This window comes from Coccomyxa subellipsoidea (genome assembly GCF_000258705.1).
Source record: "Coccomyxa subellipsoidea C-169, whole genome shotgun sequence".
Lineage (NCBI taxonomy): Eukaryota > Viridiplantae > Chlorophyta > Trebouxiophyceae > Coccomyxaceae > Coccomyxa > Coccomyxa subellipsoidea.
This window is the reverse complement of record NW_005178029.1, coordinates 661,217-682,872: the sequence shown is the minus strand read 5'-3', so window position 1 is coordinate 682,872 and position 21,656 is coordinate 661,217. Positions and strand designations below refer to the sequence as shown.

Below are 21,656 nucleotides of genomic sequence, written 5' to 3'. Positions count from 1 at the left end.
CCAATTTCCGCTTGGTATTCATGGCCAGCTACTTCTGATTTAGGGTTGTAACCCTTCTAGGGCCTGTACTTCCCGTAACTCCCTCGACTGGCAGCTCAATTTCATTCATTGCTTCCTCGTCAAAACAGCTTCGACAAGGCTTATCAATCGCAAAATACTTCTGGAAGATTCTCGATTTGGAGTTAATTGTGTTCGATCGCCTGCAGAGCGTGAAGCAAGTTCAGAAGAATTTGTTGTGGATCTCTTTAAGTAGAGCAGAAATCTATTATATCCTTGTTGGAAGGGTTGATACAAATCTGGGACACAAGTGCGTGGTCAAATTTTCAGCTGTGAGGGTACTTCTCACCAAAGCCCATCATGGCAGCGAGGGCAAGGAATGCAAGATTACCTCCTGAAGTGAACAGGTGCTGACATGTTCATCCCAGCATTCTTTTGTCAAATGGAGGATTATACGAAGCACTTTGCTTAGGATTTTCCGTTACTTCCTTCGAGGTTTTAGTTGCAATTACCAAGGTCCCACACTGTGCAAGCTAACATTCTTGCAGTGGTTGTCCTGTTCAACATCAGATGGGAATGATGCCCTCGTGCAGGGTGCTTTACGTCAGGAACCTTCCCTTCAACATCAGCTCAGAGGAGATGTATGACATCTTTGGGAAGTTTGGAGGAGTGCGGCAGATCAGATTGTGAGTGCTTCTGGTGGTCCTAGAAGCCTTTCTTCATTTCTGACCTCTGATCTGTGATGTCATTATTGGTCATTTTTATTGGTCATTTTTGGTCTTTTTTTTTTCAAACGCACCAGCGCCAAGCCAAAGGTGAGTTGCTGCTGATACAAAATTGCTGACTTGCTGGCTTGTTCTGCAGAGGAACATCCAAAGAGACGCGCGGAACAGCATATGTGGTGTATGAGGATATCTATGATGCAAAGACAGCCGTGGACCACTTGTCAGGCTTCAATGTGGCAAACAGATACCTCATCGTCCTCTATTACAACACATCAAAGCAGTCAAAAAAGGTAGGCAGCTGCTTGTCTGCTGTACATCAAGCTTTCAGCAACTCCATGGTGATACTTCCCCATGCAACAGATGAGAACACGTCGAATATGTGTCATGGAACAAATCTTTGGAAGGACTGTGTTTTGGGAAACTGAAGGCTTTATGTGCAATGCAGACCAGCACAAAGGACAAGGAAGAGGAGCTCAGGAAAATGCAGGAGAAGTATGGGGTGGATGGAGAGCAGCATGCAAGAAAAAAGAAAGAGGAGACATGATCCAGCGCTGCATGAGGAATATTTTTGATTTGCAGATCTTCAGGAACATGACCCAGATACGATGCTGCTGGCTGTAATGCCGTTGTACTGAATAGACTCCCTAGCAGCACCGGCAAAAAGGACTGTTAGAGACCATTGCGCATGCATGCAGTGCCGGCTCTGTCCCTGGCTACATTTGACTCAGGCACTGTGAGTGTTTGTTACACTTCTGAGGGTTCATCCAGATCCCAACTGCGTTGCAAAGCCATTGGCAGTTGAAATGATTGACAAGGACCACCGATTATAATGTACAACTTTTACCAGTGCAGCAGTAATCACAATCGTGCCGTCAAATTCAAGGCAGTGCTTAAGCAGAGTCCTTTGTCCATAGATGTCCTCAACACTGGCTGCTATCTTCTTGGGCGCTTGGACGCCCTGCCAGCTTCTGCCTCCACATCAGCTCCCTCAAAAATCATTTTGATGGGAGCGAGTTTCAGAGGACCCCACAAGTTGGATGCCTTCACCATCGCTTTGCTGCTTACCTGCAACACCATGTCACGTACATCACATCCCACTTACGCCCACATTGCACCAAAAAGCCAATCAGATAGATCAGGTATCATTTGAAAAGTGCAGATCGCCTTTGGCAAGTGTTGGACGCTGTACTTGTTATAATTCTGCACACTCATGCGTTGCATGGCATGTTGGTATTCCTGGAAAGCTGGCTAAATATATGCTGGATGAGCAGGTGACCAACCAGATGGTCTTACCTCTGCTTGGCGGAGGGCATCAGTACGGACTTCAGCATTGAACAGCTTGAGGGCCCGTAGCACGTGGCCCAGCCAGCTGGCCGGCTTGGCGCCGTTCTCAAACAGCCAACAGACGCCGTCCCACAGCTCCAGCAGAGGCACCAAGTGGGCGCTTGAGAGGGGAACTCCCTTCTCTTGCAGCCAGCCCAGCGCCCCACAGTACCCCTCTATCACCCCCTCTATGTCCTTGTATAGCTCCCCATCTGAGCTTGTGTACCTGCACAGCCCATTCTCTGTGACACTTTAAGCGAGAACTTGCATGCATACATTTCAATGGCACACAAGTACAGGTCCATGCTGCAATGGGGCTCTAGCATGGCAGATAGTCATGTTTACCTGTATTTCCTGAGCACTGCTGCGCCTCCATTACTCCCCATCCATCTCCCTGCATCTTGTAGCAACCCCATGGCCATCTCCTGGCAATCCGCTGCACAACATGCACCCTTGAAGTACCATTCAGTTTACATTTAATTCTCAGCCCAGGATGCCAGGTATCAGAGAAACCAGAAATAAATCAGGGAATTGGTAGCTTATGCCTCACCAAGATTCTGGAGAATGAACCCTGCTCTGCGCATGAGATACCCACAGATATAGGAGTACGGATACCACTGATGATTGGCGTTCTCAGGCCTTCTTGCCATTGCTATAGCCTGCTTGAACACCGCCTGATGGTGCATGAACCGTCACGGTGGTCAGCTCTCAGCCGCAGCTGTCAGAAGCGTGATCAAGCTATGTTAAGAAAGAGAATTCTCCAGTTCTGATCAGGCTGATGTGCCTACCTGTGCAGTGTCTTCGCTGCGGCATGTGCACCTGGCGACAGCTTCTTGCTCCGAGCCAGAGGCAATGGCTTTGTCCAGACCATCCTGCTCCTCTATCTGGCATTACCAGACTCCAAGTGGGATCTCGATGTGCAGGACAGTATTTGGCTGGTATGGAGACACACAATTCAGTGGGTGCGTGTGCATGCTAGAATTACCTCCAGAAGGTCTGCCAGGGTACACAGGGCAGCAGGGTACATTGCCTCTGGGTGCTTTGAGCGGATCTCCTCAAGCAGCAGCTTCTGAAGTACTTGTATCTGCAGGCAAAACCTGTCAGGCTACCGCATCTTCTCAAAAGGAACTTACTCCAAAGTCCACCAGGCACACTAGGAGAATTCATGCATGCAGTGTCTCGGCTGGATCATGATCGTCTCACCTCTTCTGAATCAACACCGGTGTTCTGACGCGCTACGATTGCAGGGTTCAATGAAGCCACCAGTGCTGTCACCGTCATCTGCACATGAGAAGCACAATTAGCAGTGGTTTACCTATTTTTACATGGATTCACACACTTCCTTAGTAAAAGGCCTTACAAGATCCTGATTTTGCCGGTACAGTCTCTGTACATGAGCTGCAAAATTGTTCATCTTGTTCCTTGGAAGACTCTCCAAAAGTACACGTCATCAGGCAGCACACCTTGGGCGTGCAGCTCACAGCATGTCCCCCATTGTACAGCCACCCCCTCCATGCTTCCTCACTGGGAGCAAGGCCCCTCTTGGCCGCTGTGTCCGTAGTAACCTCCACACTTTCGTTCCGTTCATAAATTAAACCAATCTTGATCCAACAATGGTCCTCTGACACCTGTCACCACGGTGTCATCAGCATTTCATGGCTATTTTTAATGGGCTCTGTGCTTCCTTGGTTACTACATTTGAGGGACGAAGGGCAAACCTGAAGCTGGCAATTGCGCAGGTCTTCATGGCACACTTGTTGGCTGAGCCGCTGCAAAACTGCCAGCACTGTGGTGACGACCCCAGCACAGTCAAGCTGCCGCTTGCCTTTGCCAGACTTGGTCTCCAGGATCTGGCAGAAGGTGGATGCATGCTGTGCATGCAGCACCTCCTTGCTGAACACGCCAGACAGCTTGGTCCATACTAGATCTGCTACCCACTTTATCTTTCCCTGCAAGATTTAAGATGTTAGCATATGATATTGCTTGATGAGCTATGGTGAACCTGCTGCAGATCAGAGAAAAATTGGTGACAGCACTGCTAGTAAACAGAAGCAAGGGTAGTTGGCATCACCCGTGCATCCAGAGCAGTTTCGGCGCGAATTCGGGTTTCAACGTCATCCACGAAGCCTTGAAACGTTTCCTCACATGCAGAAATTTCCTCCTGTAAGGTAAAAGCATATCAAGTATTGGTGATGGTGTGCTATACAGATCACTTTCATGAATGCGACCGGCATTTTCCGCAGTAAGACGGACCTGCAAGGATTCGATATTCAGATTGTCCAACTGCTCCTTGGCTGTATAACTTCGCTCCAATAAGCCGAGAGTGATGGAAAGCCTTGCGATGTCTGGATTCTCTTTCTGTAATTCTGATCGAAAACAATCTATCACCCAATCAAAAGAAGTATCCATTCTATACCGTAATTGACCAAATTACACATGACCAGGACACTGTCGGGTTGAAATTCGAGGGCAAAGGCAAGGTGTTCGATCACGTGGCAACGTGTAGGGGACAACCCTGCTCCAACAGTCGAACGAACTCCCCTAGTCTGCGAAAAAATGCACATTCTTATATCCACTCTTGGCCTGATTAAGTCAAAAAGGGGGGTGAAGGATTCCATGTAAGTCCTATACCCTTTCACTGAGGCTGCCCCAAGGCATGAAGTCAACTCTAGTGACAGTAACAAGTAGCCCAACTTGCACTCTCAAGCACTCGGCGTCTGACAGGAACGCATGCCCCAGATCAGTCTAACAACTAGATAATAGCCATTACCAAGCATAGATTCAGAAACTGCAGAAAGAGCATCTGCCAAGGTCAATCGTCATGGCATCAAGGACGCCCAAAAATAGATTTCCGGCCAACCCCAACCCGGTTGCTTCTTGGGATAGACAGTGAGCCTATTTGACTGGCTCCCGGCAACGGGGTATTCCCTCAGACGCTGTCTCTCCCAGCAATAGCAATGCACAATTGTACTGTTGGCCAAAGCCACTGTGATCACTTGCGGCTCCAGATTCTCTCTATCATGATTTCCCGGGCCTCCGGGGTCGCTAATGCAACAATGATCTCAACACCAACCCCAATAGTTTTGATGGACTCCACCCAATCTGATTAACCAATAGTTCGTGCAACAACTGGCATGCGTTCAACGGCCACCCTTTCGTTTCGCATGGACCTGCACAACGACTGTTCCCCCGCGCACGCTGTGGGGCAGTCCACTGCCCAGCAGGTGGTTCACGACTGCCCTGCCCAAGCTGCCCTCTCCCCCGCTGCTGTGCTTACCACGCCCTGTGATCACCATCAGCTCTGCAGTCCTCACCTTGGCGCCAACCAGATGCTCCTCCAGCCGCCGCAGCCTGCACCAGCATCCTGCTGCAGTCACCACTGACTCCATCCACCAAGGATCAAATCATGGAGTTAAAATTTTTACTCAGTATGAATCGCATGCCGTCAAGTTCTGCATGCTCTCTTTGCTAGTCAGTTTTTGTTACCCTGACAGATGGGGCAGCACCAGCATTGCACAGCCTTGATGTTCCACTTTCTGGGGCGTTCCTTCCAGTCTCTGGGGAATTGCGGCACTTCCCTGACTTCAACTCAGATTTAGGCAGGCTGGAGAAAGCAGCTAGCCTTTACATTCCCGTGCTCCTCATCAGAAAGAGCACAGTACCAGAAACCACTGTGGACATCCCATCGTGAGGAGTGGGCGGCCCATCACCGGCGATCCACAGCGGCAATGGCTTCTGTCACATGCAGGCCGTGCAGGTCCAGCGTGCACACGTCAAGGCCCCTGCCTTCGTTGTTCGCGCGCTCTATTGCCTCCGCGGCAGCCGCATGCGCCGCCAGAGCGCTGTTGCGCAGGAGCCGCGCCTCCCTCGCGTATTTGCGCGCTCCAGAGTGGTCCCCACCTGGCGCCATTCATTCGTGCCTTGGACACAATGGCTTAGCTTCTGCACCTTGCCACATGGCATAGCAGCTCTGGCAGACATTTAAGGCAATATCTGTTGAAAGAGAAGGGCTCTCAGACATGCCAAGCATTGAATCGGCCAAGCAAAGAGACCCCTGCAAAGTCACAGCAAGCAAGTATTTCCATAAAAAGCATGGTAACAGGTCTGACCTGAGAAGGAGGACCCCGCCTTCTGCGCAGCTTTCTGCCACCGCCGCGTCAGCTGCAGGGCGTCTGCCCGGAAGCTGAAGTAAGCGTCCTCCTGTTTGTCATCCTCGGGGTACACCGGCACAGATGGGCTGCTTGCCACATGCATCTTGGCAGTCCCGCCGCTGCCCTCTCTAGGCGTCAAATTCTTTTCACCTGACACAGGACCCACATGGGCTGGCGGAGTGTCTCTAGGGCTCTTCAAGCCAGACGGCGTGCTGTGGTTTCTGCCCTGTGTTAAGGGCGCGGTTGCCTGGGGTGCACCCAGGCGCCTCTGCGGGCTCGTGTTGGGGCTCATTATGGGGCTTGCATTGGGTGTGCTGGGATTTGTGTTGGGCGCACACAGCTCTGACAGGATCCAGGCTGCAGACCCCACATCGCTCCCTGCTGCTGCCAGCACGTCCTGTGACACAAAGCCCCCATTAATTTGGTGTTAATGGTACTTCTAATTGCACAAAGAAATGCCATGCTGAGGTCAGGCTAGGGGTGGGGGATCTATAGATGTAGATCCTGCTGGGATGGAAGCTTCAAGGGTGATCAAATCAGGAAGGACACCTTCAGCAAGGCTTCATCAGCCCAAGGATGGACCTCTCGCAACGAGCCCACAGCACCCTCCATATTATTTGATTGAGGGGCTTGGCCTCTGCTCTCGCTGGGCGGCCAGTGCCGCTGGCCAGCACGCTCCCCTTGCCGAATTGCTCCGGCACTTGCCGTCCCTCGGCTTTCCAATTTTAGTCCATCCATGCTCGTCGGCGTGAGATTCTGGGGTGCCCGATGCGCGCTGGTGAGCGCTGGAAACGCAGAGATGTCTGAGGCTGGTGCGGCTTTCTGTGCATGTCTAGGGTATTGGGACAGCGGTTGCTCTGCACGGTGAGCTTCAGCTGTCAGGACGCTCCAGCCCTTCCCCGGCTTTGCATGCGTGCTTGGTCTGGACGTGCTAGTACCCTTCCTAGCCTCCTACAGGTTCAGAAGAAGCAGCATCCGTGAAATCCTTGCATGCTGCAAAATCGATTGGATTGAGTATTAAAGATTTGCTTCATATTCCATTAGCACATTTGCAGGGCAATGCCTTTGTACCAGCAGATGTAAGGCCCACCTGATTGACCATACTCCTGGGATTCACGCTTGGTGCCATGTCAAGCAAGGCATTTGCTGCAGTGTCCACGCTGCCATTGCTTTGGTGCAGGACATCGCGGAGGATGCCCTGGTCCAAGGTAGGAAAAAGTTTTTGTAGGTAATTCACATCTTGAGCTTGTTCCGGAACGCTGATAGGATCCATTAAAATGCTGCAGCCATCCTCATCGCCGCATCAGACATCGCCAGACAGATTAGTCCATGTGATTCACAAGACGTCGAGGTGATCGGTGAGGCAAGCTTTGCCAGCCACGCATGCCCCCAGCCCCCACATGGCTCTCCTGATGACTCATCATCATTGCTGCGATGCAGCTTTCCTTGTGCTACATGCCCAATTTGACTCAGAACTCTCTTTAGCCATACGCGAGCTTGTTCTCGTATCTGATACATACTTGTCAAAGGGAGACTCCAGAGACCTTGCGGAGGACCATGCTACTATGAAAATGTGAGCCTGTTTTCAAGTACATGTCTGGTTACCAGTAGGCCTTCGGCAATGCTAACGTGTTTGTGATTCGACAATCATTCTATTTTGTTCATCTGTCCGGCTTGCCTGGAAGTTTATGCTATATATTGTTACAGGACCGACCGGTCACTGACACTCAATGGAAGTCCTTTTCTGCAACACGAATGGAAGTGTCTTGCCTTTGAAATACTCTAATTATCCGTCACTATTACTCAAATGTGTAAGCAAGACATTGTTCTGTTGTGCAGAGTTGAAGAAAATATTGGACCAATAACAAACATCGAAGTTCTAAAAGTTCTGGAGAGGCGCGGGGCTAATAGGGAGTGGTCAAGGAAGAAGACCCTGCCGTCAGAACGCAAGGTAGCATTGCAATTACCGCGTTACCTGATGTGGGACACTGTTGTGTGACACTATATCTGGGCTCATTGCTGAAAAGCTATATGAAGTAAGCTAAAGATGCATTTCTTCGCAACAGGCATACAGCTACCTTTTGCAGCAGCACCCTGAGACTCCCACCAGGGAGGAGCTTGCTGCCTTTTTCGAGGATTTGAAGGCATGCCCAGTCCTCTCCTCAAACCCATGCCAGTTCGACAGAGGTCCTTGAGGGACTGGAGTTGTATTGACCAGTGTTTTTTGTTATGCAGCCCTTCAATCTCAGCCGTGGGGAGATCCTGCAGATAGCAAACTTCAGGCCAGCTGCCCTTGTCGAAGTCCACCTGGTGAGCAGCTATAGCTCTGCTGGCAGTGTGTGGCCAATTTGGCATGACACCCCTGCTGCAAGGTTGCTTAGTTCCTTTTTGCGATAGATGTTTGCCTCTACCTGAGGACGTGGCACATTGTGATGTCTCACTGCTGCATGCGCAGATTGTGGACGACTGTGAAAAGCGGCTGAGCGCAGAGCAGCAGGACGAGGTCTTGGCCCTCGTGCAGAAACACCTTCCGCAGAAGGCTCCATAGGAGATGTTCCAGCAACAGTGGCCGCACATCAGGCACTAGCTTCTCTTCATCTCCGCATGACGTGAAAGTCTCGGCAGTGAGCAGAAAAGAACTCAGCCAACTCAGCATCTTCACAAGCAGTCAGACAGGCGCTTATAAGCCACTTGCAGCTCACCAGCAGATAGGTTGGCCTCCCAACCAGCTGGAGCAGAGGACACAGAGCGGCAAGAGATTCACCGCACAAAGCGCTATTCCACACAAGATTGACTTGGGCAGACAAGTAGAGGGAAGGAGGAGCCACAGCCAGCCAGTAGCACTAGCAGAAAGTGGGATCTAGCATAAGCAGAGATCGCCCGAGGCCTTAGGGTCAGAGGATTACACATAAGTAAAGGATAGATAAGAAGGAGGGGAGAGAAGCGGAGGGGAGAGAGCTCTGGGGGACCTCCTGAGCGCAGCATGGCAGCTGGGTCCGGCCGGGGGGCCGGCCAGAGGGGGGACTACTACAGCCTGGACGCTGTGCTGGCGGAGGAGACGCTGATCCCCTGCGTCTTCAAGTGCGGCAGCCGCGGCGTCGGCCGCGCGATCGACCCGTCGTGTGGCGCGGAGGACGTGAAATCGCGCGCAGCTGTGGAGCTGCCGTTGTGGATGCTGCAGCCGCTCACCTCCCGCGACATGCTCACCGTCAAGTGCGCGTTGACCCCTGCTCTTGTAGGAGAATTTCACACCCATCTTATTCTTGATTGCTGCAATGTTGCAGCTCTGTGACGGTGTGCTGCCTTGCATCTTCTTATCCTTACGGCCGGCGGGGTGAGCATGCACCAATGAGAACGGGAAACTGTAGGAGATCCCCATGTTTCAGGAAGCGTTGTCCAGTGAACAAGCGGTAATTTCAGGACTACATCCTGCTTACAAAAGCCCTTCAAAGTTTTTGCGGTAAGCATTGGTGTTGAAGTGCTGTGCAAACTTGGCAGGGCACCGCGGTGGTATGGGGAGAAGATGCGGCGCAAGATCCAGGCGGGGGCAGGTGTGGAGAACCTGCGGCTGCGCTGCCCTTATTTCTATGACGTGGCCCTTGCGTTGCATGCCACCGACGGCGCTCCCTCCGTCGCCGACCTCGTCATGTCAACCTTCCGCTCCCGCTACCAGGTGGGCAGGAAGCTTTAGACAGCAGGTGCCTGCTGTCATGCCGGTTCTATTGCCGCGACTTGCCACGGCATGCTCTGTGCCGTTGCGCGCCACTGCTGGGAAGTTTCAGAGCTTCTGCGCTCCTGCATGTGGCATCTGCGCATGCAATGCAGACCAGATCTGCTGACCAGTGCAAAGGCCCATACACAAAGCTTCTGTCAGCCTGTGGATTGATCTTATCTGTAGCGTGTGGAGCGTGGAGTGATCTTCAATGACAGATGAAGAATTTTATAAATTAAGGCAGAGCGAGCGCTGGAGATCACAGGAACAGCTGCATCCCAAATGAACATCATGCAGCAATAATGCAATGACTCATTGCATGTGCGCGCAGGAGATACTGACAAGGGCGCACTCGAATGAGTCGGCCAAGGAGATGGCGCGGATAGAGGCACTGCTGAGTGTAGAGGAGGCCGCGCTCTTCAATTCCGGCCGCGCGTCCCTCGACGCGCTCAACCGATGGCGCTTTGGCGGCCGCGCCGTGCCGACCCGGCCGTCCGCCAAACGGCGGCTGGACGGCGCCCCGGTCAATGGCGCCCGGTAGCAGCGGAAAGGGCGGCGGCGGAATGTACGGATTTTGTATTGGCGGCAGACGGTCCGAGGTTTCCCAGAAGTCTGTCATATGGCGGAGTGCCCAAGAAGCTCCTGGTTTTGGATTTGACTATAGAAGGTCCTGATAAATGTAATTCGGTGGACTATCCGGACCTGAAGGATCCTGACAATTCCACAGGAATTCTGGAGTGACGGCAGGTCCCGATTAACTCGTAAACTTCTTTCATGGGAGAATGAGCCCCCGACATGCTCTCAGAAGGACTGCTATTTTCCTGTCGGCATATGAATGAGAGACAGTTAGTCAGAATGAGAGACTGGATCGTGTGTCCAAAGGCAATGCAACGGGCTTGCATCTATGTCTGAGAGCATTGCATGTGCCAGCCTGGAGTATAAACAAGTTTGAGCGGCATGCTCCGACCAGACCATCCCACTAGCAACGCATGCAAAAAGGATACAGAGCACGTCGCTTGCTTTTGCATGTCTCCCTTGGATGTCCCAGTATCGCATCAAGCGTGTTTTCGACTATTTGATTTGTGCAGTGGCACAGTTCGGTAAGCAGCGCGCATGCATGCAATACACAGTCTCGTGTACGCATGTGGTATATGACTGCCAGCTTTCTAGTTAGCCATAAGCTTTGAACAAATGAACGCTTTAATGGTGCATCTGTGTGGCATACTGAGGCCAGCCAGTCTACTGGCACAAATCGCGATAGACCGAGGGTATGCACACTTGCAAATCATTCTTTATTCTTGTAAAAGGCACTCGTGGTACCACTGGCCATTCCATCCAAGCAGCAATTGCTCTATTGCACAATTGTTGCAACAGATCCTGCTGACGCTGCAAGTATGAGAACAGTTGCAACCCAGGAAGAACGTCAAGCAAATCCCTACTGTGTTCTGAAGCATGCATAACTTTTTACGAGCCAGATGCAGCTTATTCAGGAGTGTCCAACTATTGCTGCCGGTGCTGGGAGATCATGGCAGCACACGCAGCCTGACCTGTCGGTTGCCCATGTAAGTATAGTTTCTGTTGCGCACAGCCCTCTGCGCCTCCTCAAGGGTGGAAAACCGCACCACTGCTCTCAGAGTGGGGCTGTTCTGCCATGGAGCCTTGCCCTCTTCCTGTTCCTGCTGGTTCTTCCCATCTGTGGCTAAAGCGTTGTTGTGCTGGAGCTGCCTAGAAGCGTTGAATCTCTCCAAATCATCATCGTAGTACCTTAACGGCAGCTCCTCCTTTACCCGCTTGCCCTGCAGAAGAGCCAATATACTTAGTCCAGTAGTCTCAATCTTTTGTGCTCAACGGTCTGCACAACGTCTAGTGCACTGGCACATTGCTCCGCACTGCCACTTCATCTGTTGTGCTCTCATTCACCCTCCTACATCCCTCTCAACCTTATTGTTTGCGCTGACGAGGGCCCAAATAAGTGCAATGGGTCCGTGCTTGAGGGTCGAGTGACCGAGCTTGCGGTGGAGTCTGTTTGTTTGCTTGTGACGCAAGAAATCTTTTGCCGCGGGGCTAGAAATATTTAAAGGAGGGCTGGGTCGCCGCCTGGCTGCTGTAGAGGATGGATTGGAACATGCCCAAATCGGCATGTGAGTGGGAGGATCTCACCATAAAGGCCGATCTTCCCATGGGATGGGTGCATGGGGCAAGTTTCCCTCTTACGCAAAATAGTCCACTCTGAATGTGCTGCAATTGAAGTATGCAGAGCAGGCAGTTGCACCAAACAACATGCAAATCTAGGCTTAGTGCCCTTTTGCATACCATACTGACCACATCAAACTTACTTCCGATTGTTTGGATGTCATGCTGAGCGCTGATTGTTATAACTGAAGTCACTTGTGAATGCTGCCTGACAGAGAAGCTTGTTCTCTTCGGCAGAGAAGAGTGCCTTGCGTGGTGAATGCAGCGTAAGCAGGGGAGAGGAGCTTACAGAGTTGATGATGGTGGCAGCATTCTGCTGCAGCTCGTAGCCCTCAAAGTGGCGGACGATGCCAGAGAGGGAAGTGCTGATCTCCAGGTTCTCCATCAACACGGTGCGCCCCTGGCTCTTCATGGCCAGTGGGCACCTCAGGTGATCAATCATGTAGCTTTTGTTGTCTATGGGCCTCATGATGGCTCGGTGCGTGCCCTGCGCACACATTACCATCATGATTGCATTTCAGAGACTGTTGGGAACCACCTGAGGCTCAGTGGTCTTGTGGGCAGCCTTCCACTGCCCATCTTTGTATCACATACTCCTGATGTGTCTGCATCTTGTCCAAATTTCTGGCAATCCCAACACTGTAAATACCCATGCAAATCAGGTGATGCAACACCAAAATCCGTAACGTCACTACCTCCCAATGAAAATATGCAACTCACTGATGTGTTGCCAGTGCAGCACTTGCGCATGACAAGCGTGCAGATGAATGAGTTGAGACTCAGTTGGGGATTCTAGAATTGCAATGGCAATGGAGCGGCACCAGGAAGCTTCTCTGCAGCAGCGCTGCTCGCCTGCGGTCCTTGTCCGTGTGGAACAGGATCCACCAAGCCTCTGTCTCCAGTGTCTGCGGCTGGAATTCTGGCCTGCAACCAAAAATAGACCTCTCCAATGACCACCTGTTGCTTTTGCCAGACACGCTGCAGGCCATTGAGCCAAAGAGGCTGGTCACTTCGACGCCTTACTGGCTGCCAGCACCCGCTGCACTGGTCACATTCGCTAGGCCTATTGTCTGAAGGGCACGGGAGGGCCAGCAAGCAGTATCGAAAGCACCCGTAGCTGCCGAGGGGGGAGAGCCCTTGCTGCGCTTGGAATGCTTTTGTGCCTTTTGTCATGCAGAGGGGGTTGCACCTTGAGCTGCACACATAGGAGGAGGAGACCTGTACCTGATGTCGCCCTCTGTGACGTTGAATCTGGCGAAGAGGCGCAGGACATCGCTGCGAATGACGCTCTTGGTCAGGTTGGAAATTCGGACAGGGTACCGCTTCGGAGCCCGCGGCCGAGGCTCTCGTGTCCAACTGCCCTGTTGTCTATTGGGCCTCTGAGCGGGTCTGGCTGCATGGCTGGTGGGTGGCTGCCCCAATTGCTGTGAGCTGGGCGCTTGTGCCACTGGTTGGGGGACAGCAGGAGATGTAGAGGCAGCCTCTGCGCACCAAAACCAGTTGATACTTATTATCTGTGCATCTGCCGACGAGGTGTATAATAAACACGAACATCGGTGGGTGAAGGTGCAGCATTGAAAATGAAAGGGAGGTGGACATGAAAGCACCTGCTGACGCTGTTGCTGGCGTTGTATCTGCCGAGAATCTAGCACTTTGCAGATTATGGAGCTGCAAATCAAATCAAATGTCAGACACGAGCAAGCGCCTTTGTATTTGACTTGACGATGTGACGATGTGCATGGTCTCGTGGACTTACCAAGGCTCGGGACAACATCAATCTCCTGCATTTTACACTGTTATGGAGGATCTGCATCATCTTAACATGCGAATGGTGCGCAGGTTGATGCACAGCCACTGAGACTGTCCAGATCACCCCACTTGATCTGCGAAGATGGTGAGTGTAACTGGCCTTGACAGGTTGTTGTGCACCCTCAGAATCTTTACAAAAGCGCAGAGGAATATTGTTGGTCTCGCCTGAGCTCTAATGGAAATTGGAACAGACTGCATGCATGTTGCTCACCCCAGCACTGGGGGCATAACACGACCCAAGGTAGGGCTTTGAGACATGCAGGAAAGTTTCTTCGGGGACACTTTCTGCGCATTCATTCTGGAGTACTCGAGAGCTTTGGAGTTGTGCAGGGAAGACATCATTGTGATGGCAGGGAACGGGAGTCTGCTACCCTGCCAAAGCGACTGTTTTCTGAGATCCTGTGACACCAAAATCGTCAGGTGTGCACGCATGGCTTCAAAGAACGCGCTTGACACTCATTTGAATTACCAGTAAGATCTTACGAAATTCCTGTGATCGCAGATGTGAGGAAGAGAAATCTGGCAAGCAAAAGAAAGGTCTCTTCAAGGTGGAGTTGGAGACCAGCCCATTGTATCCTGAGAGCGGGGGCCAGCCTTTCGATAAGGGATCTATAACGCTGCTGGACAATGTGGTATGATTCCCGTAAACAGTTGCAAGCGCGACCAATTGCAACAGCTTCCACCAGCTTCTCAGTCCTTGTTCCAGAGATATGGACTTACAGGAACTGTACTGTATTGTAATTTCTCTTGGTGTAGACGTGGAGTGGAATGATACGTATCACGTCAAGATATTCGTTTTAAAGAAGGTGTTGCGCAGACTTCTATGCATGGAAGGTGTGTGCAGAGGAGCAATTGTGTGGGATTGTGTAGGTGGAGATACTGGATGTGCAGCGCAGTGATGATGGCACAGTCACCCATTTCACAGCCGTCCCAGTGCCAGAAGGGGCATCAGTGCGCGTGGCCGTGGATTGGGACCGCCGGTACGACCACATGCAGCAGCACACCGGCCAGCATTTGGTCAGCGCAGTGTGCGATGAGGTCCTCGGAGCAGACACCGTCAGCTGGGAGCTGCATGCCAGAGCCGCCAGCCAGGGCGGCAGCAATGATGTCATGGTAGACCTGGCCACCCCCAGTGTCAACCCAGAGCAGATGCAGGTGAGGCTACCGAACTGGAAATTCTGATCCTGTAAACAATCGGTGCAAGGTCTGTGTGCTCGGGAAGGTACTGAGTGAATGCTGAAGGATGCGGGTGAGTTCTGGGGTGTGCTGCAGGCCATTGAGCAGCGATGCAACTCTGTGATTAGGGAAGCTCATGCGGTGCGACAGATCCTGGTAGATGACAGCAACAGGAAGGGCTTGTTAGCATCTCGACTCCTGAGAGGCAACCTGCCGTCACCAGACAGGGTGAAGGGAGCTGTGAGGCTCATAGAAATTGAAGGAGTGGATGTTAATTCCTGTGGTGGCACCCACTTGCTGTCCACCGCTGAATTGCAGGTATACACAAGCATCTGGTGGTTTCAATCTCAATTGAATTGCCTTTCAAAGAAAGGTGATTTGCACCAAATAATACAATTGATGGAAATCCACCCGTGAGTCCACTTTTTCTCATTCCTCCCTGCTGCAGGTGATCAAGCTAGTAGGACTTGAGAAGACAAAGGGCATGGCAAGGTTGCATTTTGTAGCTGGAGATAGAGTCATCTCTGCCCTGAGCGGCTTCTTGACCCTCGAAGCCAGCCTCAACAAGGTGAAATGAGTTTCAGATCTCAAACTTCATGTCACCGTGCATGACAGTTGCTGAGCTGCTGAAATGCTGCGATGAGCTCAGTGAGCTCGGCAATTGAAGCAATACATTGTGTGGGTACCACACAGGCACTGGGCTGCGGCACAGCGGACTGGCCAAAGATGGTGGGCAAGATCCAGACAGAGCGAAAGGACCTTGCGAAGAAGGGCAAGCTGCTCACAGAAGAGGTGGCCACAGCTGCAGGGGCTCAGCTGGCCGGAAGCGTCTCAGAAGGCACCAGTGTACACTACCACAGGCAAGCTGGAATCCATGCTGACCTCGTTGTCTGACAAAATTCAGCGCTCCAACTGCCAAACATCTTGCTGAGGCCGTAGAACCAGGATTCAAACCACCCTTTTGCAGAAATTCTGCGTGAATGCCAACCTGAGCGGTGCACCAAGGATGCGCCCTCAGGAATTCCTATGCTTACAAACAGAATTGCACAGGCAAGGAAGGATTCTGCAGGTGATAGGTTCTCAGGAGTGGTTGGGCTTGTGCACTGCAGGGACGACGCAGACGCCTCCTTCCTGGGCCTTGTCGCAAACGCTGCTTTGAAGACCAATCCAGCAGCGCTGTTATTGCTCACAGGAGGGGCGCCCTTGCCCAGCAGTAAATCCGCCAAACCTGGACCGGCAGTCTTTGTCGTGGCTGGGCCGCCAGGTGATCTGCTGCTTCTCTTCCTCATATAGACTATTGCGGCTACTGTCCAAGAACTTTTATTGACCTAATCATGAATACCGTGTTCAAGCGCTCATTCCAGGCCTCGAATTGCAAAAGAAATGGTAGACTATTGCGTGTGCCAAAAGCAATGTCGAGATGATCCTGACAATCGGCTGCATACTGGCACTGCTGTGTCTTGTCATCAAACATGTCCTTCTGTGCAGTACAGTGGTGTTTGCTATGACGATCTATTAGTTTGGACACCGTTGAAGAAAAGCTTGTGGTGGCAGATGCTGTGAAGCGCGCTGGACCCAAAGTGGCGGAGGCTCTTGGAGTGAAGGGTGGTGGCCGACCGGGGCTCTACCAGGGCAAGACTGCATCACTGGAAAAGGTGGCAGAGGCCAAGGCAGCGCTTGACAGGGAGGCTGCTCACTCATGATCCTGGCAGTGCTGGGAGGATTGAGGCTGTGACAGGCAGTATTCTTTGGCAGCAAGAATGTGGACAATCGAACGCATGCATGCAAATTTATTTCTGAAACTGTACTGCCTGCTCCAGTACAATGCGTATCACTCCCCGTCCTTGAGTTTGTCTGGAGTGCAATCTGCCGTCATAGCAGTGCTGTGTCGGTATTGGTCATTGATGATGAATCTGCCAGACATGTGAACATCCAGTGAAGCTCAGTTTTCAGGCCAGTTTTCAAGCCTAGCTAGCCTATAGGCTTAAGCTTATAAGTCCCTGGCCAACTATACATCGCGCTTGGAGTTGGGAACCTGTAGGCACCTGAATTGCGTGGACATTTCTGCGGTGGAGTCCATCAAGGATACGGTATTGAGAAATATTGCAGAATTGACAAGCTTAAGGCTCTTCAGGGTTTCCAGGGGATCGAGCTATGAATTCCCTACATGCAGGGGTCAACCCTACCTAAGGATGGAAGTCTTCCCATCGGATCGACAAGCCTCGTGCAGGGATGCCTTGTCCACCATTTCAAAGCTTCGATGAGGACTCCGTAATCATCACTTTGCTTTACACGGCTCAATTGCGTGTCAGGACGCTAAAGAGCTTGTACCCTGTAGATGACAAAGGAGCTGATGAGGCTACGATGAGTGTGCAAAGCTCATCGAGGCAATCGCAGACACCACAAATGCAGATTGTTAGGTCTTAGAGCCGACGACGCTTGAACTTCGTGGGACTTGGTGGGCAAAGGGAGGGCCATCACCTGTACAGAATAAGATCAGCCTCCTGAGACTACTCAAGGAAATGACCCTGGTGCCATCGTGAACTCTCAGTGCTCTATGGATCAGTCTTCAGCCCCCAAGTGGAATCCAAGCCACTTGAAATCGGCAAAACCCGCTGGACTGCAACTCGATGCAGCAACGCTAAAAAAACTCAAAGATCAGGCTCTGGAAAAGGCTCAAAAGATCCAAGAGAGGGTGCGAAGCGAGGCTTTTCATGTCACTTCTTCAGATGCATGTTGCTCCTCGTGAGTGACAAAGTTCTGGTTCTGATGCCTCTGTACATTTGGCCTTGCAGGCTGGCAAACAGATGGGACAGAACATTGCCCATGCAAAGATAGCTGTTCACGATGTGGCTAGCTCGAAGGATGCCAGGGAAGCTGGCGCCAAGGTTTGGACGCTGTGGAAGAATGCAGAGGGAGGAGCTTTTGTCCTGGCCATGGCAAGGATCCTGGTGAGTGCCTCAGACATCTCCATTGGAGCAACTGCGCATTTCCATTGCTTACACCTCATTGCACAGAGTGCAGCTGCCTGTACCAGGACACGAGCCTCCTGTTATTTTGTATCTGTTTGCTGCCAATTTCCTACTGCTGCTCACTGACAGAGAAAGGTCATTGTCCAGGTTTGCCTTTACTTCATCAACCTTGTTGTGGAAGACTACGAGCAATGGAACTTCATGCAGTCGCCTGAGATGGTGGAGCGACGCAAATTCTACCCACACAGAATCCCTGCCTCACGTGCGGCCTGTCCCTATAGTTGATTTTAAAGCATCAGAGCGGCATGCATATGTGTTTATATGGTGCTTGTGGAGTGTTGACACGCATTTTGAAAGGTTGGCTAGCGTGGATTTGTTTGATATATGTGCATGTGCAGAAGCAGCTGCGCAATTGATAGTATGTTCTAATTTAATTTGCAGGATTTCCATACCTGGGACTCTTTGTGTTCATACCGGCGGCAGTCTTGGCAGCAGTGGGCGTCCAGGTTCCCATCACTGCCACCATAATGACCCTGGATATGATTTACAACAGCTCCAGCCTCATCTGGAGCCAGCTGTAAGCCTGATTGCCCACACTCTACCTCTCTCTCCTGCAGGCAAACAAGAACAGACAGATTTCAGATCACTGTCCTGAATACACAGCTTCATTTTGATGTGCTTGGAGGTCGTGATCTATTGGAGCTGTCCAGATAGGTGGTGTGCAAAAGGATCAGCATGGTGCAGCATGCGTTTTGAGGGTTGCTTACCGAGTGACATGAAAAAATTGTAAAGATGTGACTGTGTTGTCGCCTTGCAGACTCATGCTTGTGCGATATGGGCAGAGGCCCAACGAGCTGACAGTGAAGAAGCTCGCCATGCTGGGATGTGTTGCCCTCGTCCTGGCGCACTCAGTCAAGGACATCCGGGAGAAGCTGCAGAACAACACCTATGCTGGTGAGCAGACCTGCTACAGGCCACCCTGCCTGGACTTCCCAATGAAAATTATAACACCACGTTATATTGACGATTGCTTCTAAAAAGTAGCAAGCAAGATTTGGTGGAGGCATGTAGCTCAGTATATGATTGGTGTTCAGGGTTGCTGCTGGGGGGAAATGTCAAGAAGGAGCCAGGGGTGCGCAAGTCCCTGGTTCTTCTGTTCGGGCGGCTTCTGATGACACTCCTGTTCCTGTACGTTGGCTGGGTCCAGGTGTGACTGCATGATTTGCTGAGTTTGTGCAGTTACAATTCGCTGTCTAATACAAAGATTTCCGCGGACTCGTGAGAATCAGTAGGAAGGCGTTGTAGTCTCTTTAGCTCCCAGCCTATCAGACCCGGTGATTAAGCACGCCTCTCAGCAAGATAGCTGTGCAACAGTGCTCCATATTAGGCATTGTGAAAACCTGTGCTCACAGGCATGACATGGGCCTGTGACACTGCTGATAGATCTGTGATGTCTGTGAGTGCAGATTCACAGGGTGATCATGAGGGACTGGGCGCTTTGGTCCAAGTTTGAGAACGATGGAGTGTGGAGGAAGGACGGCCATGTGAGCACCGCATGCCTCCTGCCCTCACCCCTGCTTGTTTTGACATCCCTGCACCTCTCTTGGGCCACCAGTTAGCAGTTGTTTCTGCAAACCAAGACAAACATGCCCATATCAACGACATGTTTGCCGTTGCTGATGATATGCACTGACCGCTGCATCCCATGGGAAGACAGACTTTGTGCCCTCTACTCTCCTGTTTCTACAGTTGCCATGAGAGTTATATACAACAGAACGCAACGCGTTCTGCTGTACGCGTTGCAACGCATTGCTGTACGCGAATGGCACGCAGTTCCAAGTAGTATGCCCGTTTAGTTGAGGCATTACAATTTTTTGTGTGGGTGCCAGGACAACAACTGGCTTCTGCTGGAGTTTGCGCTGTCGCTGCCCTTTGCCGTGGGCTACAAGTTGCCCCTGGTTTCGCGGCTGCTGGCCCTCACGCTGTCCCTGGAGGCCTTCACCTGCTGGCCCTTTTGGGTTGACTGGCCCAGCTGGTGCGCTGCTGCCTGCTTTATCCTTCCCTTTGATCCTTGTTAGATTGGTCAGTGATGCCTTACTGGCAGAGAGCCTTCCTCCTAGCAGCACTGCCAATGGCCACCAAGCACCTACCTCTCTTGGCAGTTGGTCAGTACACCCAATGCTACAGAGATGCTCGCCAGGTGTGTCAGTAATTTCCAGCGCGTCCAAAGTTACAAACAAAATCTAGAAATCCCAATTTGGCAATTTGGAGCGAGAGCAACCAGAATAGAGAATTTGAGATATATCAGACCTGAGGCAATGTCCATGTGCGCACCACTCTGGGTGCAATAACAGCAATCGTGCCATCATGGTGGGGCCTTTTTGGGTTTGATGCGTGATTCTCTGGCTGAGCATAGATTGTTTGGTGTGTCTGGCAGGCAGTACAGTGCCCACGTGCGACTGCACTTTGTGACCAACCTGGGCGTGGCTGGAGGCCTCATCCTACTGCAAAACTTTGGTGCTGGCAGGTAAGACTCACTTCCAGGCGAACCTTTCACACGTGCCAGTCCACTTGAAGCAGCAGAAAGTTGAAGATAATTCCAAATCTGCCTGCCAGTTGATGTCTCTGTTATTGTCTGCTTGTGCAGGTACACAGTTGATCAGCTCATGAAGAAGAAGGCTACATGACATCTCAAGGGGAGAGGGGCCCCCCGGAAGATCTGAACATGACGATCTAGGACATGGAAAACTTTACAATATTGATAACGTCAATCTTTCATAACACAGAGCTTCTGGCAGGAAAAGCGTGTAATAACAATAATAATAATCCTGACAAACCTTCAGTGCCAATCGTGTTGGCAGTGCCTGATGTTAATAGTCATCTCACACACCACACTTTGCTCCGTCTCATCAGCACAAAGTACAATGAGTATGCCTACACATAGCTCTCACAGTGGCGACTGGTACACAGACAAGTCTTGGAACGGAAGAAGAGTCACAACAAAAAAAGGAAAGCCTTCCTATACGTATGAATTCTACATAGCACAATACCTGTGTAGTGCAGCACCAAAAGCAGCTGCTGCATATTGGCCAGCACTCAGGCGGCACGTGGATCTCGCTGAAGCCTCTGTGCCTTTAATGATGGTGGTCGATAATACGGATGCAGGAATCTAGACGAATGGGTGCCTACTTCAACTGGCGGTCATTCTGATGTGCCTGCACTGTCAAGGTTAAGACTTGTGGGACCCACTTGAGAAAGTGGGTATGCTGTTTCCTTGGTAAGGCTCCGTCGATGAAAGGTTTCTGGGCGTTCCATTGTCCCCCTGCAACCCACAATTATACTCTATGACGTTGTCTGGGCCCAGCTTTCCTTAACAGCTGAAATGCTGGAGTAACAATAGACATCTAAAGACATCTCCGTCACGATTACTGGCACAGAGATAGCATTACCACGTGGTGCATTATTTGATGGTGCAATCTGTGTACGCCGCTGGTTGTGCCGAAGAGAGGGGTCAGGAGGAGACTCGGCACCGATTTGAGGAGAGGGTGATCTGCTGTACATGCCGAGGTTCTGCGTAAGGACCCTTTCTGCGAGCTAC

General features: G+C 51.4%; 6 protein-coding genes across 6 annotated transcripts; 4 read left to right on the top strand and 2 right to left on the bottom strand.

Annotated features, from left to right (window-relative positions):
• The first annotated feature begins 131 nt into the window (after positions 1 to 131).
• Positions 132 to 1,572, top strand: COCSUDRAFT_67216 (RNA-binding domain-containing protein). The gene is made up of 4 exons (XM_005645239.1): positions 132 to 404; positions 591 to 683; positions 862 to 1,012; positions 1,168 to 1,572. Exons 1-4 carry the CDS (start codon positions 358 to 360, stop codon positions 1,264 to 1,266), a joined length of 390 nt encoding a protein of 129 aa, XP_005645296.1. The 5' UTR covers positions 132 to 357; the 3' UTR covers positions 1,267 to 1,572.
• An 83-nt stretch (positions 1,573 to 1,655) lies between these two features.
• On the bottom strand, positions 1,656 to 3,326 carry COCSUDRAFT_37619 (hypothetical protein; the record flags this gene model as incomplete). Its single annotated transcript, XM_005645238.1, has 7 exons — positions 1,656 to 1,787; positions 2,016 to 2,271; positions 2,391 to 2,481; positions 2,596 to 2,719; positions 2,834 to 2,929; positions 3,031 to 3,129; positions 3,249 to 3,326. 7 exons carry the CDS (start codon positions 3,324 to 3,326, stop codon positions 1,656 to 1,658), a joined length of 876 nt encoding a protein of 291 aa, XP_005645295.1.
• Positions 3,327 to 8,425: 5,099 nt separating this feature from the next.
• Positions 8,426 to 8,744, top strand: COCSUDRAFT_57315 (hypothetical protein; the record flags this gene model as incomplete). Its single annotated transcript, XM_005645237.1, has 2 exons — positions 8,426 to 8,506; positions 8,652 to 8,744. 2 exons carry the CDS (start codon positions 8,426 to 8,428, stop codon positions 8,742 to 8,744), a joined length of 174 nt encoding a protein of 57 aa, XP_005645294.1.
• A 435-nt stretch (positions 8,745 to 9,179) lies between these two features.
• On the top strand, positions 9,180 to 10,449 carry COCSUDRAFT_57314 (GINS complex, Psf3 component; the record flags this gene model as incomplete). The annotated part of the gene is made up of 3 exons (XM_005645236.1): positions 9,180 to 9,409; positions 9,695 to 9,869; positions 10,240 to 10,449. 3 exons carry the CDS (start codon positions 9,180 to 9,182, stop codon positions 10,447 to 10,449), a joined length of 615 nt encoding a protein of 204 aa, XP_005645293.1.
• A 641-nt stretch (positions 10,450 to 11,090) lies between these two features.
• On the bottom strand, positions 11,091 to 14,035 carry COCSUDRAFT_67214 (hypothetical protein). The gene is made up of 6 exons (XM_005645235.1): positions 13,858 to 14,035; positions 13,709 to 13,769; positions 13,326 to 13,584; positions 12,923 to 13,025; positions 12,391 to 12,588; positions 11,091 to 11,704 (listed from the first exon to the last, which is right to left on the bottom strand). Exons 1-6 carry the CDS (start codon positions 13,915 to 13,917, stop codon positions 11,432 to 11,434), a joined length of 954 nt encoding a protein of 317 aa, XP_005645292.1. The 5' UTR covers positions 13,918 to 14,035; the 3' UTR covers positions 11,091 to 11,431.
• COCSUDRAFT_43672 (hypothetical protein) lies at positions 13,993 to 20,745 on the top strand (the record flags this gene model as incomplete). The annotated part of the gene is made up of 16 exons (XM_005645234.1): positions 13,993 to 13,995; positions 14,781 to 15,065; positions 15,183 to 15,404; positions 15,535 to 15,654; positions 15,780 to 15,930; positions 16,156 to 16,350; positions 16,641 to 16,741; positions 17,882 to 18,037; positions 18,206 to 18,320; positions 18,500 to 18,635; positions 18,876 to 19,012; positions 19,153 to 19,265; positions 19,525 to 19,602; positions 19,948 to 20,093; positions 20,496 to 20,585; positions 20,706 to 20,745. 16 exons carry the CDS (start codon positions 13,993 to 13,995, stop codon positions 20,743 to 20,745), a joined length of 2,088 nt encoding a protein of 695 aa, XP_005645291.1.
• Positions 20,746 to 21,656: the final 911 nt, after the last annotated feature.

Excerpts from the sequence above, each read along its gene's own strand:
- COCSUDRAFT_67216 (XM_005645239.1), top strand. The coding sequence starts at position 358 with ATGGCAGCGAGGGCAAGGAATGCAAGATTACCTCCTGAAGTGAACAG. Across the intron at positions 405-590 it reads TTACCTCCTGAAGTGAACAG|GGTGCTTTACGTCAGGAACC; the intron begins GTGCTGACATGT and ends GCCCTCGTGCAG. Across the intron at positions 684-861 it reads GGAGTGCGGCAGATCAGATT|AGGAACATCCAAAGAGACGC; the intron begins GTGAGTGCTTCT and ends CTTGTTCTGCAG.
- COCSUDRAFT_67214 (XM_005645235.1), bottom strand. The coding sequence starts at position 13,917 with ATGATGCAGATCCTCCATAACAGTGTAAAATGCAGGAGATTGATGTTG. Across the intron at positions 13,585-13,708 it reads GCCAGCAACAGCGTCAGCAG|AGGCTGCCTCTACATCTCCT; the intron begins GTGCTTTCATGT and ends TTTGGTGCGCAG. Across the intron at positions 12,589-12,922 it reads TGCTGCAGAGAAGCTTCCTG|GGCACGCACCGAGCCATCAT; the intron begins GTGCCGCTCCAT and ends ATGTGTGCGCAG.